This window comes from Lagopus muta, chromosome 15, assembly GCF_023343835.1.
Source record: "Lagopus muta isolate bLagMut1 chromosome 15, bLagMut1 primary, whole genome shotgun sequence".
NCBI classification, from domain to species: domain Eukaryota; kingdom Metazoa; phylum Chordata; class Aves; order Galliformes; family Phasianidae; genus Lagopus; species Lagopus muta.
In genome coordinates, this window is record NC_064447.1 from 6,840,320 (window position 1) to 6,853,778 (window position 13,459).

Here is a 13,459-nt window from a genome sequence, read left to right on the forward strand (position 1 = left end):
AATGTTTTCTGTCCTCAGTTGTAAAGAAATTAACATGTAATAAATCAATTTTAAAATCTAATCTTAATTAAAAAAAAAAAAAAAAAGTTTTATTGAACGGTGTAAACTGAGTTGACAGTTTGAGATTTTATTGCTTTATTTGCCTGGGAAGCACGTTTACACGAAGAAGAGCTGTGTGGACGCCTCCCTAAGCTCCCGCTGCGGCACCGCGCGGGAATTGCCTCGTGGGCTCCCGCCTCAGGGGCGGAGCGATCCCCTTTCGTTCCTATGGAAACCAGCAGACGCTGGTCTCGAGTGACAGCTCAGCTGGCCAGTGCGGAGGCGGCTGGCAGCCAATGGGAATCGCCATGGCGGCGGGAGGCGGGAGGCGGGCGGCCCGCTGCGATGACGTAAGCAAGCGCGACGCAGAAGGCGTCGGGGTCAGCGGGATGGCGGCGGTCGCAGTTCTGACTCCGGCGCTGCGGTGCTCACTGGGGCGGCACCGAGCGCTGAGCGGCTCTGCGGGTACGGAGCCGCCGCTGCCCGCTGTCGGCCGGCCGGGGCCTTTCGGCTGGGCCCTCGCAGCCGGGGCCGGACGGCGGCAGAGCCCCGCTCACCTCTGTCCCTTCGGCAGGTCGCTGCGGAAGGCGGCCTTTCCCCGCCGACGGGGCGTCCCTGAGGCCCTGCAGCACGAGGGTGGCTCCAGACGGCGTCAACAAAGCCGTCGTAGATCGCATCATCCGCGTGGACCATGCCGGGGAGTACGGTGCTAATCGCATCTACGCCGGGCAGATGGCCGTGCTGGGCAGGTCGACCGCGGGGCCGCTCATCCAGGTGCGTGGGACCTGAGCCCTGCTGGTTTGTGTTGCGCTGCTTGGTTGTAGCAGAGAGCTTAACTTCTTGGGTCTTTGCTGACATTTGGCTCTGTTGCAGCAAATGTGGAATCAAGAAAAGGAACACCTGAAAAAGTTTAATGAGTTAATGATTGCATACAGAGTCCGACCTACTGTCCTATTGCCTTTTTGGAATGTAGCAGGCTTTGTTTTAGGTGAGTTTATGTTATTTTTGCTGTTGTTGGTTTTGGAAGTCTTCATGTGCTTAAGTTATTAATGTTGTTTCAGATGTCACTGTTTATATGCGTTTGGTACTGCAATCACAGGGGCTGGAAGCTCTCTACTTGGAAAGAAGGGTGCAATGGCTTGCACAGTGGCTGTGGAAGAGAGCATATCAGACCACTATAACAACCAGATCCGAACTCTAATGGATGAAGATCCAGAAAAGTACAAAGAACTGATGCAGGTAACTGTGGCTTAAAAAGAGCGTAAGAAATTCATTGCACTTCATAATGTGACGTGACTTTTAAAATATTGCACCAATCTGGATTTCCAGCATCTCTCTCTTCTGTTGTTTAGAATTCTAAAGTCAGTAGAAATTTTAGGATAAAAAGATGGCTCTTCCTCTAGCAGTACTAAGCCTATTGAGCAGCAAACTAAAACGTACGTTAGATTAACTTCATTTTTCAGTGCTTCATTGCTCTCCTTTTCACTGGGAGAACTGGGCCTTAATTGTGATTACTTCTAACTGAAAGGAAGAAGTTAGAAGGGAGAAAAGGGAAAACAGTGACTACATAACCATGTCTAGCATAAGCAAAATGTTACTAATAGTGAGTCTAGTTTTGAACGCTGCTCAGAGGAAGGAAGGAGCTTGTGTTTGTTAGCTTTGCAAGAGAATTATTTCCCAACTACTTTAGGTGTCACTTTAGGATGCCCTTCTGTAGGGTGTTTATGAAGGGCTGAACTGTTCTCAGATATTGCAAGTTCAGCTCATTTGTGGTAGGAGCTTACTCTACAGCTTGTGTATACATTTCTGGTTCCTTGCTGAATGTTACTGTGTTCAGTTGTGTCTAATTTAACACGCTGACAGTCTGCTTCCATCCAAATTGTATTTGTGTTATAGGAGTAATACCTCATGGCACCAGATTGTGCTGATGTTCATGAGGAAAATATTGCCTATGAAAATAAAGGCTAGTATATGAGTGCAAAATATAGAGGAAAGAGTTGAGTAGTAAGGTTATTCACAGTCTCAGCATGAGAAACAGTAATGAAAGCAAATTTCTTGGATGAGGACGGTGGCTGAAGGTATGTTCTGACCATATTATTAAGCTGTCCTGCTTATCTCCAGTCATACCAAGAGAAAATTCTTTAGATCTTTTTGTCCTAGTTGGAAAAAGTAGAGGAGAAAAACACTGTTCTTCAGACTATGCTGAAATGGGCAAAAGCTGTGTTGGGTTACAAGGAAATACCCTTACTGATTATCTGTCAAGGCAGATGCTTCAATGTTGTCAATTGAATTGTCAGAGTAACAGTTGTAGTCATAGTGACTGACTGGTTCAACACATACAAATTTTCTTAAAATTTTTAACGAGATAGTGGTGTAGAATGGCCTGGGCTGAAAAGGACCTCAGAGATCACAGTAGCTTAGTTTTCTTCAATGCTTTTGCAGAACATTTAAGTAACTTTAGTTTTGGGAGATGATATAAATAATCCCTTTCTTGGAAGTTGAAGATTTGGAGAAGCTTCTGAGAGACCTGGGCTTGCCCTGGTGCACACAATGACCAACGGGCTGTAGTCCTATGTTCAGCTGCCTTGACTCTTCTGCAAAGACTTAATAATTACTTGCTATTTTTAAAGATAATAAAGCAATGTCGGGATGATGAACTGGAGCACCATGACACTGGGCTTGAGCACGATGCAGAGAGAGTAAGTACAGTGTTAACTAATTGGTGCTGTTCTAATTCAAATAAAACTCCACCCTGCTAGGTACTTCTATCTTTTTGTTCTTTTTTTACAGGCACCAGCTTATTCTGTTTTGAAGACGGTGATACAGCTTGGGTGCAAAGCTGCAATATATTTATCAGAAAGAATTTAGTGCTATTTTCCAATGATGCTTGCAGTAATAAACTGTGAAACAAAATCTTTATTTTATTCAGATTTGTACAATTTTCTTAATTGAGCATCTGTTTCAACCATATCTGATTTTGTCACATTGAGAACCTGTTCAAAAAAAATCTGCACTTGAGTCATTTGGGATGAATGGGAACAATGGGAGAACTGGCAGAAACTGTTCACAAGGTGGCAGTAAAATATGCATGTATTTACATACGTACTGTGGGTATGTGTTACATACATATCCACACACATCAACGTAGGAAGTTTTCCATTGCCTTCAAATTTATATATACTTGAAGTAAGTTGGAACTTATTAGCTCATTTTAAAATCATCAATATTGAATAAGTAGGATATTTTAAAATTGTAATTGGGAAAGTAAAATGAAGCGAGCACTTCTGTTTGCTCTGCCTCAAATAAAGATTGTGATTATAAGATTAAAATCTTTCAAGTCTTGCCAACTTATTCATTTATTTTGTCTCAGTTTTTGGATTTTTTGTTTGTCTTCCCTTGCTTCTGCTCTCTGTGTACACAGAAGTAATGGATGTATGAAGCGAGTGGAGAGAGCAACTTGGAGCACCTGTGGAATTGCACTTCATGTTCTCTTACAGCTTTCGAGTTTATCTTCCTTTGGTTCCAGTCTTCAGTGGCACTCCGTATTGAAATTATTTTTGCATGCTTCCTGCTGACATTCTGCCTTGGAGCAGTAAAAATGCCCGAGACAGATATCATTGTATCTGCTCAGTTAAACTCTAACCAGAGATGATAAAAATACAGCAGCAGAATTAGTATGTTGTAAACCAGTAGGGAGGAAAAGCATTTTCTGCATAATTGCATCTCTTGCTTGTTAGGTCTTAAAAAGTTATTAGCCAACACTTAAAAGTCCCTGACAGAGACTTATATTATATACCTGGAGAGCACTGTCTTTTTATCATACATGGCAAGGAAGACCCTATGAATAATAGTGCAGGTGACACAGCCTTTTATCTGTGCTTCTAAAACCTTGAACAGCTCAGCTTGTTTAAGCGCTGTAAGCTACCTTTTGTTTCCCAGTCTTAAAAGTCTTCCAATTTTTAGAGGTTTTGTGTGTGTGTGTGTGTGTGTGTGTTTTTCCTAATAAGAATAATTAATAATGGCAGATCAGAGAGCAGAACTTGTTATGTCTTTATGTGGTTAAAAGCCACGGTGTGTAAGAAGTCAATATTTTTTTAGCCAAAGCAATGGGGTCAGCTCTGGAAGTGGAATGTAATGCATGTAAGCCTAGCTGAAAGGGAAAGAATTGGAAACCAAGAAGTAAAACAGTAGCTGTGTTGCCCATTAACTGTCATGAGGAATGCACTCACCTTTGCCAATCTTGTATTTTACCTCATCTGGCAAAGCCATACGATTACGTGCGGCCTGTTATATGGTTGTATTGAGTTTGTCTGTGTGTGCAATTTCCAGTTCTGTTCATCTGGCCAAATTCTGTGGACTGACCTTGTAGCTGCTTTGAGACCAGAGGAGGATAAGCAATGCTGAGGTGTGGGCAGGAGTCCAAGACCTGCATCTGGGGGCTTGGCAAGGGTTTGGACAGCAGGTAATCCAGTACATCTCTGATCCTGTGTTTTTTTGAGGAGCTCCTTTGGTATGTGTAGCTACTGATCAGTGTCTAATTAGTCATGAAAGGATTATTTTCCCTCTTTTTGTGAAGGAGTCTAGATTGGAAACTTAAGTCTTTAATGCAAAAACTCCTGTATGATTAATTACACTGGCATTTTGTAAATTGAGAATAATTTCTATCAAAACATTACAGGCCTGGCCTGTCTGTACTCAAACTGCAAATGTTATTTGCATTGTCTGAACAATGTGGCATTTGGTTCTGTCTCTGACTGATCTGCCCATCCATTGGAATAACTTCAGGAACTCAAAAGCTAAATGGCTGATTGCACAGGGGCTGCATAATAACGGGGGACCTCTAAGGGATTCCCGTTTTTCTTGTCTCACCCCTAGACAGTTGTGAGCAGCATGCATGTCAGTGGGAATTTTTTAAAGGGAGATCATATGAAACTTAAGATGTCTTTCCAAAGTTGACCAATGCAAGTCTCAATTTCCTTGCCTTAATTGCCCCGAAGCGTTGATATGGTGGAATGTGGAAAATTCCTATATTATCTGAATAAGTATGAAAGAATGATTAATTAAAGTGGCTAATGAGGTAGCAAGTGTTTAAAGAATGCGCAATGCAGTTGTTTAAGTCATGGTGTTTAGTAATTGAGTATTAAATAATGCTAAAAAAACAACTCTGTGCCGTCAATTACTTAGGTTAGGACTGGATGCCAGGCAATGCTGGTGGCAGCTGCCCCATAGGGGTAAATGGCAGGCAGAGGCTGAAACACCTCTCTTATGCAAGTTTGTTATCTTAGTGATTCCCAGTCAACTCTGGTCTGGCTCGGGTTGTGCTGACTGAGGAAAAGGAGCCTGGTCAGACTGTTGTGCAAAGGGCCGATGGCCCTGCACGTCCAACTGTGACCCTTCAGACGCAGAAAGCTGCCTGCACGGCAGAGCTGTGTGACCTGCAGCAGCGTGGTCTGGCTGTGGGCAGTGCGTGTTGGTCGTGATGCCACACTTGAGCTGGGCAAAGATCCAGCCTGTGTCTGCAGTTGATGTAATGATGCTGACATACGCTGAATGGAAGTTGTACCAGAAGTTATATAAAATGAAGCTTGTAAGATTGTTTGGCAGAGAGCTAAATCATTCTCTGAGATGATAAATATTACTGGTACAAGATAAATGGCAGACATAATGGGCTTGAGCTTTGTCTGGACTGAATCTGTGTGGCTCACTTGCTCTCACAAGAGAGAAAGGCTGGCTGCAGCTTGGCTGGGGAGATGGATTGCGTCGGGTAAAGCTTGTTGGCATGTATGTTTGGAGTTGTGAGCCAGTGTTGGATAACGGAGTCAGCAGGTCATTGGAACAGGCTTGGTGGTACCAGGTCTCTAAAACAACTACATTGGAAGATTTTAGAAGAACAGAATGAATTTCTTAGCAGTGTGATTGTGTTAATAAAAGGCAAGTTTATTCCATATTAATAAAATATCCAATTACCATGAAGCAGGAATATATTTTTTTTGTGCTATTGTTTCCAAAATTGTTCAAGATATCCTTCTGTTTTATGCTGTGCTTTAGTAAATGTAACATTCTATTGGTTTCCTGCTCTCATTCATTAGCCCTGAGTGAATGGCAGTGTAAGGATGTTCAGTAATTGATGATACATTTTTAAAATAATGTCATAACATCCAAAGGAGAGCTGTGATGGTGGGAAGGAGTCTGGAAGACAAAAGGTATGGGAGTGAGAGAGGCCCATGGTTTTGTACAGCCTAGAGAAGAGGAGGCTGTGGGAGTCGTCATGGTGGCCCGCAGCTCTTCACTGGGAGAACAGGGCAGAGCTCAGCTCTGCTTTCTGGTCTCAGTGCCTAAGAGAAACATGCTGGGGACTGCTGAGCACAAGAACAAGAACAGCATGTTCCATAGCTAGAAGCACCCAAGGCTCTGCCTTGAGCTCTGTGACTGAGTCACTGACAATGCAATGCAATAGTCATGTACTTCGTTTTTTTTATATTTATTAACAAAGATGGATGCAGTCCCTGCTAATGGCGCTGTTGGGGCGGCCTCTTGCAGGGCCGCGAAGTGCCCCGGGCGCTGGAGGCCCTCCTCTTCCTGGGGCGCCGGGACACCCGGGCTGAGCGGTCCCTGCTGCGCTCAGTATTGCTGGGGCTGTGGCTGCAGCCCTGGGCAGAAGGTCCTGCTGCTGCCCTGTGCTCTGCCTGCCCATGAGGCTCCTCTGGCTCCCTGGGGACGGGAGTGGTGGTTTGGGGCTGTCTCCAGGGAAACCTGTTCAGCCCGAGAAGGCTAGAGGGGACTCTTTATCAGGAAGGCAGTAATGGGACACGTGAGTCCTGTCACTGAGTGATAGGGCTGTGAGTTTAGAATAAAAGAGACTGGATACTGATTGGGTGTTGGGATGAACTTGTTTCCTCTGGCGGTGGCGAGGCAGTGGAGCAGGCTGCCAGGGGAGCTGTGGATGCCCCATCCCTGGCAGCGCTTCAAGCTGTGCTGGATGGGGAAAGGAGCAGCCAGCCCAGTGGGAAGCGTCCCTGCCTGTGGCAGGATGGTTGGCACGAGATGATCTCTCAGGTCCCTTCCAACCCAAAGCACACTCTGCATCTGTGAAGAGAATTCCAACCAGCCCCAGCCTGTGTTGCCCACTGCGGTACTGTGGTGTTGATGTTGGTGTTTCCCAGCAGTCACCCTGGCCTGGGCCTGCTCTTCCCAAAGCCCTGCCAGGTGCCCTGGTACCTCCCTTTTACGTATCCAGCCTCCTGCTGAGATAAACAGCTTGTCCCTGTTTACGGTTAGCCTCATCCATCCAGACTGATCTACAGGGATTCACTGATGTGGTGTTTTGGACACAGTTCTTACCCCAGGTCCACAACTCCTCACTGGGAGCAGACTTGCTGCCCATGGTGAGGCAGTTCTGCAAGCACAGCTGATGGCTCGTTACATTCCCAGCCCATGAACTGACTACTACTTCTGTCTTCCCCTCTTACCTACCATCCTTCCTGGTTCAGACTTTAGCAGGGAAAATGTAACTTGCTTGAACACTCTAGAGTGACTGAAATGTGTTTTAATTTTTTTTTATTATTATTATTTTAAATTTCTGAATGCAGGAACTATCTGCTCTTCAAATGCTTCATCCAAATATCAGAGGGTTATTTGCTAATGAGAAATAATTACATCTCAATATTAAGTGACACAAGTTGTTTACATACAGTGTGGGAATCTAGCAAGATATCAGGCATATGTTTAGGGGGATTATGCATGAGAAGTGATTTCTCTTATCAGAGCTGAGCCTTGCAAAGGAAAATGACAGATACATGTGTTTATAGGCAGACTCCAGATCTGGTTGTATTTGCTTGTCATTTCTCATAAAAGCAGATCCATGCAGCACAAGTACTAATACAGCATAAGCTGGAACATATGCTCCTCTCCAGCAGCTGTGGTGTGAATCTTAACACTCATGGGATGTTTCAGGTTTGTGACCAGCAACAGATTTTGTTCTGGTATGCTGACATGAAAACTTGGATCTTTCCTATTGTTGCACAATCCATGGACGAACCCAAATGGTGAAGTACAGCCCAGCTTTCAGCTTGTGTTGTTGGCAATCAGCTGCTTTAGCAGTCATTGATCTAGCTGTCGCGTTGCTTGTCCATGATGTTGCAAAAGTCTTGGAATATGAACACTTATGTCATGTCATGGCTTTGAAGTGACCTGTAGGAATCACATAATGCTTCAGTATTTCCTTCCAGGTCACTTCAAAGCTGTAACTTCCAGTATTTATATCCCAACATCTTGCAGAAACTCCTTGAAAACCACATCTGCTTATTTCATATGCACAGGCACTTTTTTAGTTGGATTGGATTATTATTTATTTGAATGTATATTTACAGTTCATCTCAATGACTCCATCCTGTGAGAGCAACTGGAGGATGCTTTTCCATCACAGTGAAAGAAATATCTGATTTTACCCAGTCACAGCATGCAAGGAGGGAATATTATTAATACTCCCCTAAAAGTGTATCCTGGGATGTAGATCTTATTAGTCAGTGAGATTTTAGTAAACGGTATTTTGGTACTGATTTTTCCACTGAGACTAAATACAAAAATAAATAAGTAAGTACAATGAAAACTAGGTTATATTTTTACTACCTTTTTACCCCTATCTTCTTTGATCAATTGGTTTGTTGGTTGGACGGATGGATGGAGGGTGACTGTTCTTCATACAGATACCTGCATTTGTAGTTGTTATATATATATGGTCATCTTATCAGGCAACAAATCAAAACCATAGCTGCACACCCAGCACAAACCACGGTGAGAGGACAATGGAGGCAAATGGTGTCCAAGAAACCCATTGGTTAAAAACTATTTGTTCAAGGTACTTGGTGAACAACTTGAAGTGAGATAGATTTCCAGAAGTTCATGAATGATTCATTAAAAGGAGGGAAATTAATCCAATGAGGCATTCATTCATTGTAAATATTTCATCGTGCTCTAATGTATTTAGGAGTGATATTTAGATATATTTCCTAGGTTTATAACCAATACATCTGAGAAGAAGCTGACCTAGAAGCAGAATAGGCCATTGATTCCAGAGCCAAAGGCTGGTGCTGAAATTGAATCTCTTCATGAGTTCAGAAGCTGCCCTTGGTATTTTACAATTCTTGAGCGACTCAAAGTCTTTCCACAGAGATGAGCTGCTAAAGCTCTCACCTGTTTGGCTCCCAGAACAGCTATAGCCACAGTGAAGCAGAAGGGATAGAAATTCTGAATGTGACATTCAGTATCAGAGTGCTCTCAAGGGGAGGATGGGATTCGTCCAGCTTAAGCCTCTATCGCCAGGCATGCCATGGCAGCAGGCAGAGCAGAGACACAGGAAGGGAGTAACTTGCATAGGATGGTGTCACTTTAAGAGCCACAATTTGAACAGAAGTATTTTTTTTATGTGGGTGACTGTTCCTCTTCATTTTTCAATTCAACTTTTTTATTCTCAGATCACCATGGATGTCCGTTGTTTCTGTTACTGTGATGATCAGCAAATGGTTGCAATGTCTGCTCTGCAGTGCATCTGCTGTCGTGAAGCTGTGACGACATAAAGATGCCCACCTGTTTTGCCGGAACGTTTTCAATGTGATCTTTGTTGTTCCATGGTTTCTCCAAACATTTATGTTCTCCTTTAATTATGAATATGTTCATTCAGAAGGGACCCCGAGGTGCTGGAGACCTCTGTGCTAGGGAATGCAATGCTTTCACGGGCATGAGGCTGGCGCTGGTGAGAAGCTGCCTGCTGAGGCCTCATGTTGGTGCTGAAAGCATGTCCTCTGGAAGGTGTCCTGGGGTCACACCTGCAAAATCTCTTGTAAAAGCCCCTACCACAGGACTGACTCATGCCAACAACTGACTCATGCAGGACCTCATCCACATCCCCTTTCCATCCTGCTGAGATGGGAAACCTGGCCACTGAATGCACTGTTTGCAGGGAGCAAGAGAGCAGAGGATGGAGCACATTCCTAGAAGTAAAGCAGGAAATGAGCCACAGCTGTGAACCAACTGACTGTAAAGCCCGTTCATGTTCCATCTTGGTCTCAGGGATGCAGCCTGTGCAGTTTTAGTGGGCTCAGCTTCACATTTGCACCTGTGTGAGATGAGCAGGACAGCTTGCATTTTGCAGCTCCAGGGAGCAAAGATGATGCTTTCTGTATGGTAAGTGGAGAAAAATAGATTTAAATTAAATTAGATAGAATGTGAAAGATGATCCTATCTCTGTTCAAGTGGTTGGCACTGTACTAATAAGGAAACCTGTGACACCAGATGTAAAAATAGCTGTTGTTTAATGAGCTAATCTGACTGGCCTCAAACAAAACTAGGGATATGCTGCACTTGCTGTATTTCTAATAAGGTAATTGTGTTGCTTTTTATCGATCTGGGAACATTTAATCTTAGTTAAAGGGCGCAGTCTGAGAAATTGGTGTGGAGGGATGCTGGGGAGAGACCAGCTCTGGCTTTGCAGGCAGGGTTTTGGGCTCTGACACTGCAATACCTTTATAAATAATTACACGTGCAGACATCTCCTGTGCCAGGCACTGTGCTGCTTGGCAGGATGAGGTAAGGGTTTAGCACCAGGCTTCCTCAAGCTGCCTCCATGTTGCAGCCTTACAGAATGCGTGCTGTTGGGGCAGAACATCTGCCTTTTCTGCCCTACTTGCAATGTGACTCCCTTGCTCTATGTGCCTGCGAAATAGAAGCGAGTTGGTTTGTTTGATGGCGTCAAGGTTATCGTGATCACCAAGGAGCTATTTTTGCTCTCTAACACTAGGCTTTCTGCCAGGGTAAATTCATAAATCCTAGTGGAAGGGGTTTATGCATGCAGCAGTGAAAGTGAGAGAAATTTCAACCTGCTTTATAAGAAGTTGTGGTTTTGAATGTGGAAAAGAAGAGGTGATGCTCTGAGTGTCTGACAAGTCTCTGGCCTTCGTGCTAATGAGCAGAGAGAGCCAGCAGGGCAGGGCTGGTCTGGGGACACCAATGGGAACTTCCTTGCATGAAAACACACAGTAACACTTTGGGTTTCTGCTTTTTTGAATTTCAACCGAATTGGTTGTGGAATTAGTTGGAGGGGGAGTGTGAGACAAGCCCTCTTGGGAAGCAAGGGGAAAAATGTGCTCTAAAAACTTGAGCAATACATAAGAATGTGAAACTTGTGTTACATTCTTTCTCCAATGTCTTCTTTTTGCTAGCAAACAGGCAATAAAAATCTAGATCAGTTTAAAATGTTCCAATCTTGCTAAATTGATTTTAAAATCGATCAAATGGCACAACAGCCCCAAACCGGCCTAATGAAACCATTATAATCCTCATTTAAAAGACTCTGCTTTAACCAGCAAATTAGAAATCAGCTATGCCATCAGTTTTCATTAGTTTTGTAAGTTATGGTGCATCTCAGACAGAAGCAAATACAAGTTTAAGTGGAGTACCATTAATTAAGCTAAACCATCTCAGTCAGTGATTAAATTTACCTTTCAGCACACACATATTGAAGCTGTGTCCCCAGCAGCAGCAGCCTCAGCTCCTTGGAGGTTTCACAGCTTGTTGGGCAGAGCTCAGTGTGCAAGCATATCTTAATGCACGTATATATATGGTTTTTTTGTTCCTGTTTTATTTGTCTTTATTTGGAAACATAAAGATGTAGCTTCCTGACTGACAGTGTAATGGGCAACTATAAATGCTCACGAGTTTCTACTCCAAACAAGTCCACGAGTGCTGAAAACAAAACCTGCTAACCTGGAGGTGAGCCCACCAGTGCTTGTGCTTTTCACCAGCACAGAGCCAGTGTATTTCTGGCTATAGTAAAGACCAACTTGGACAAGAGGTTGGTTGTAAGAATTATTCAGGAAGCCATCCTTCTACAGCAAGGAAATCCTGTATTGGGCTACGTGTGGTTCAGAGAAGCTGAGTCTGCTTGCAGGCTACCTGGTTCAGAGCTGTTCCACCCTGCTGATAGCTGCTGAGCAGACAGGTGGAGGTGGTGAGAACATCCCACTTAATAAATAGAAAATACCTTAAGAGAGGATATGTAACAATAGTCCTACACACCCAAACTCCTTGATATCCACGGACATGCCCTGGAGGCCTGGGTTGCTCAGTCTCAGAAGGGACTTCCGACTCAGGTAGGTGGTGAGAGCACCAGACTGACACTGGCACCTGTGTGTGCCTTCTGTCTCTGCTGCTGCTTCTCCCTCCTCAGATTGTGAGCTCCTTGTGCAGGCTGCTTTTCTCACACCTCAGACGGGGTCTGGCATGCTGTAGCACTGACATCTCAGCTACAAGGTTGTATGAAATACCGCTCGCTGTGGAAAACTTAATGGATGCCACACACCCAACACACCTTTTTGCCTCCACAAACCTCCTCTGGAAATATCACATGAATGATATGGACCGGGATGTCCATTTTTAGTTCAGTGTTGTATGTGATTAAATATAACACCGTTCCCTATTTAATGAACAGGATATCCTGGATATGAGGCATTCTGAAGCAAGTGCTTAGATAATATTTGTTTAAACAATGGGTGATTTAAACAATGGTAGTACAAATCAGTGTTGTGCATTCTCTCTGGCTATGATCTTGAGGTCACGGTTATTTGTGTACAACCTGTTATTTTTCTAGAGCATGCAACTGTAATAAAAAAAAACCCTTTCATTCTTTATTTTTATACAGAAGGGGGAAAAAAAAGATTATTGCTTAAGGGGGGGGAGGGGGAGGAAAGGAGCATCAACTTTATAACTTTCTTGCAAGCTTATTTATTTTAATCCAAACAAATGCATTGTTATTTTTTGGGAGAGGCAGAAAATGTATCTGACAGCCACCTCAGAAGTGAGTGTATTGCATGGAGTCCATCTCCCACACAGCAGTGGGAGGCCAAGCAGAGGGGCAGCCTACCACTGCTCCTTGTACCCAGGTTCAGTCTGTTCTTGCTACCTGAAACAAGAGGAGCTTGTACTCCAGACAAGATAACATGGTTTGTTTATTTTCCTCTGTGATGAGCTGTAAAATGCAGACTGTTGATAGGATGTAATAACATGGATGAACTGCTTCCATTGCAAAGCAAAGAGTCCCAGTGGAGTAATTTTGGTAGGACTGGAACGATGGGTAATGAGAAATGACACTTCTTGCTATTCGGTAAGTGGAAGTAGTTTTGTGTTTGACCCCTTTGTTTCTGGTACAGCAGCCAGAAATGCTGTTAGCCTGGGGGACTGGGGAGATGGAGTCACTCTTTAAATGGCAATTTCCAAGTAAGGTCTTGACAGCAAAACTGGGCAGTTGCTTGTTCCTGTTGTCTCCAACATCTGACATACTCAGTGTTTTGTCCAGAGAGCTGGCCTGTGCTCAGAGTGTGCTGAAGCAGCCTAGGTTCTGCAGACAGGCCACCAGCCCAGGCTCCAC

At 43.9% G+C, this 13,459-nt stretch overlaps 1 protein-coding gene across 1 annotated transcript; it reads left to right on the top strand.

Annotated features, from left to right (window-relative positions):
* The first annotated feature begins 390 nt into the window (after positions 1-390).
* COQ7 (coenzyme Q7, hydroxylase) lies at positions 391-2,963 on the top strand. Its single transcript, XM_048962192.1, has 6 exons — positions 391-504; positions 614-813; positions 913-1,027; positions 1,139-1,278; positions 2,670-2,738; positions 2,830-2,963. The coding sequence occupies exons 1-6, from the start codon at positions 429-431 to the stop codon at positions 2,905-2,907; spliced, it is 678 nt and encodes a 225-aa protein (XP_048818149.1). The 5' UTR covers positions 391-428; the 3' UTR covers positions 2,908-2,963.
* The last annotated feature ends 10,496 nt before the right edge of the window (positions 2,964-13,459 follow it).

Excerpts from the sequence above, each read along its gene's own strand:
- COQ7 (XM_048962192.1), top strand. The coding sequence starts at position 429 with ATGGCGGCGGTCGCAGTTCTGACTCCGGCGCTGCGGTGCTCACTGGGG. Across the intron at positions 814-912 it reads CCGCGGGGCCGCTCATCCAG|CAAATGTGGAATCAAGAAAA; the intron begins GTGCGTGGGACC and ends GCTCTGTTGCAG. Across the intron at positions 2,739-2,829 it reads TTGAGCACGATGCAGAGAGA|GCACCAGCTTATTCTGTTTT; the intron begins GTAAGTACAGTG and ends CTTTTTTTACAG.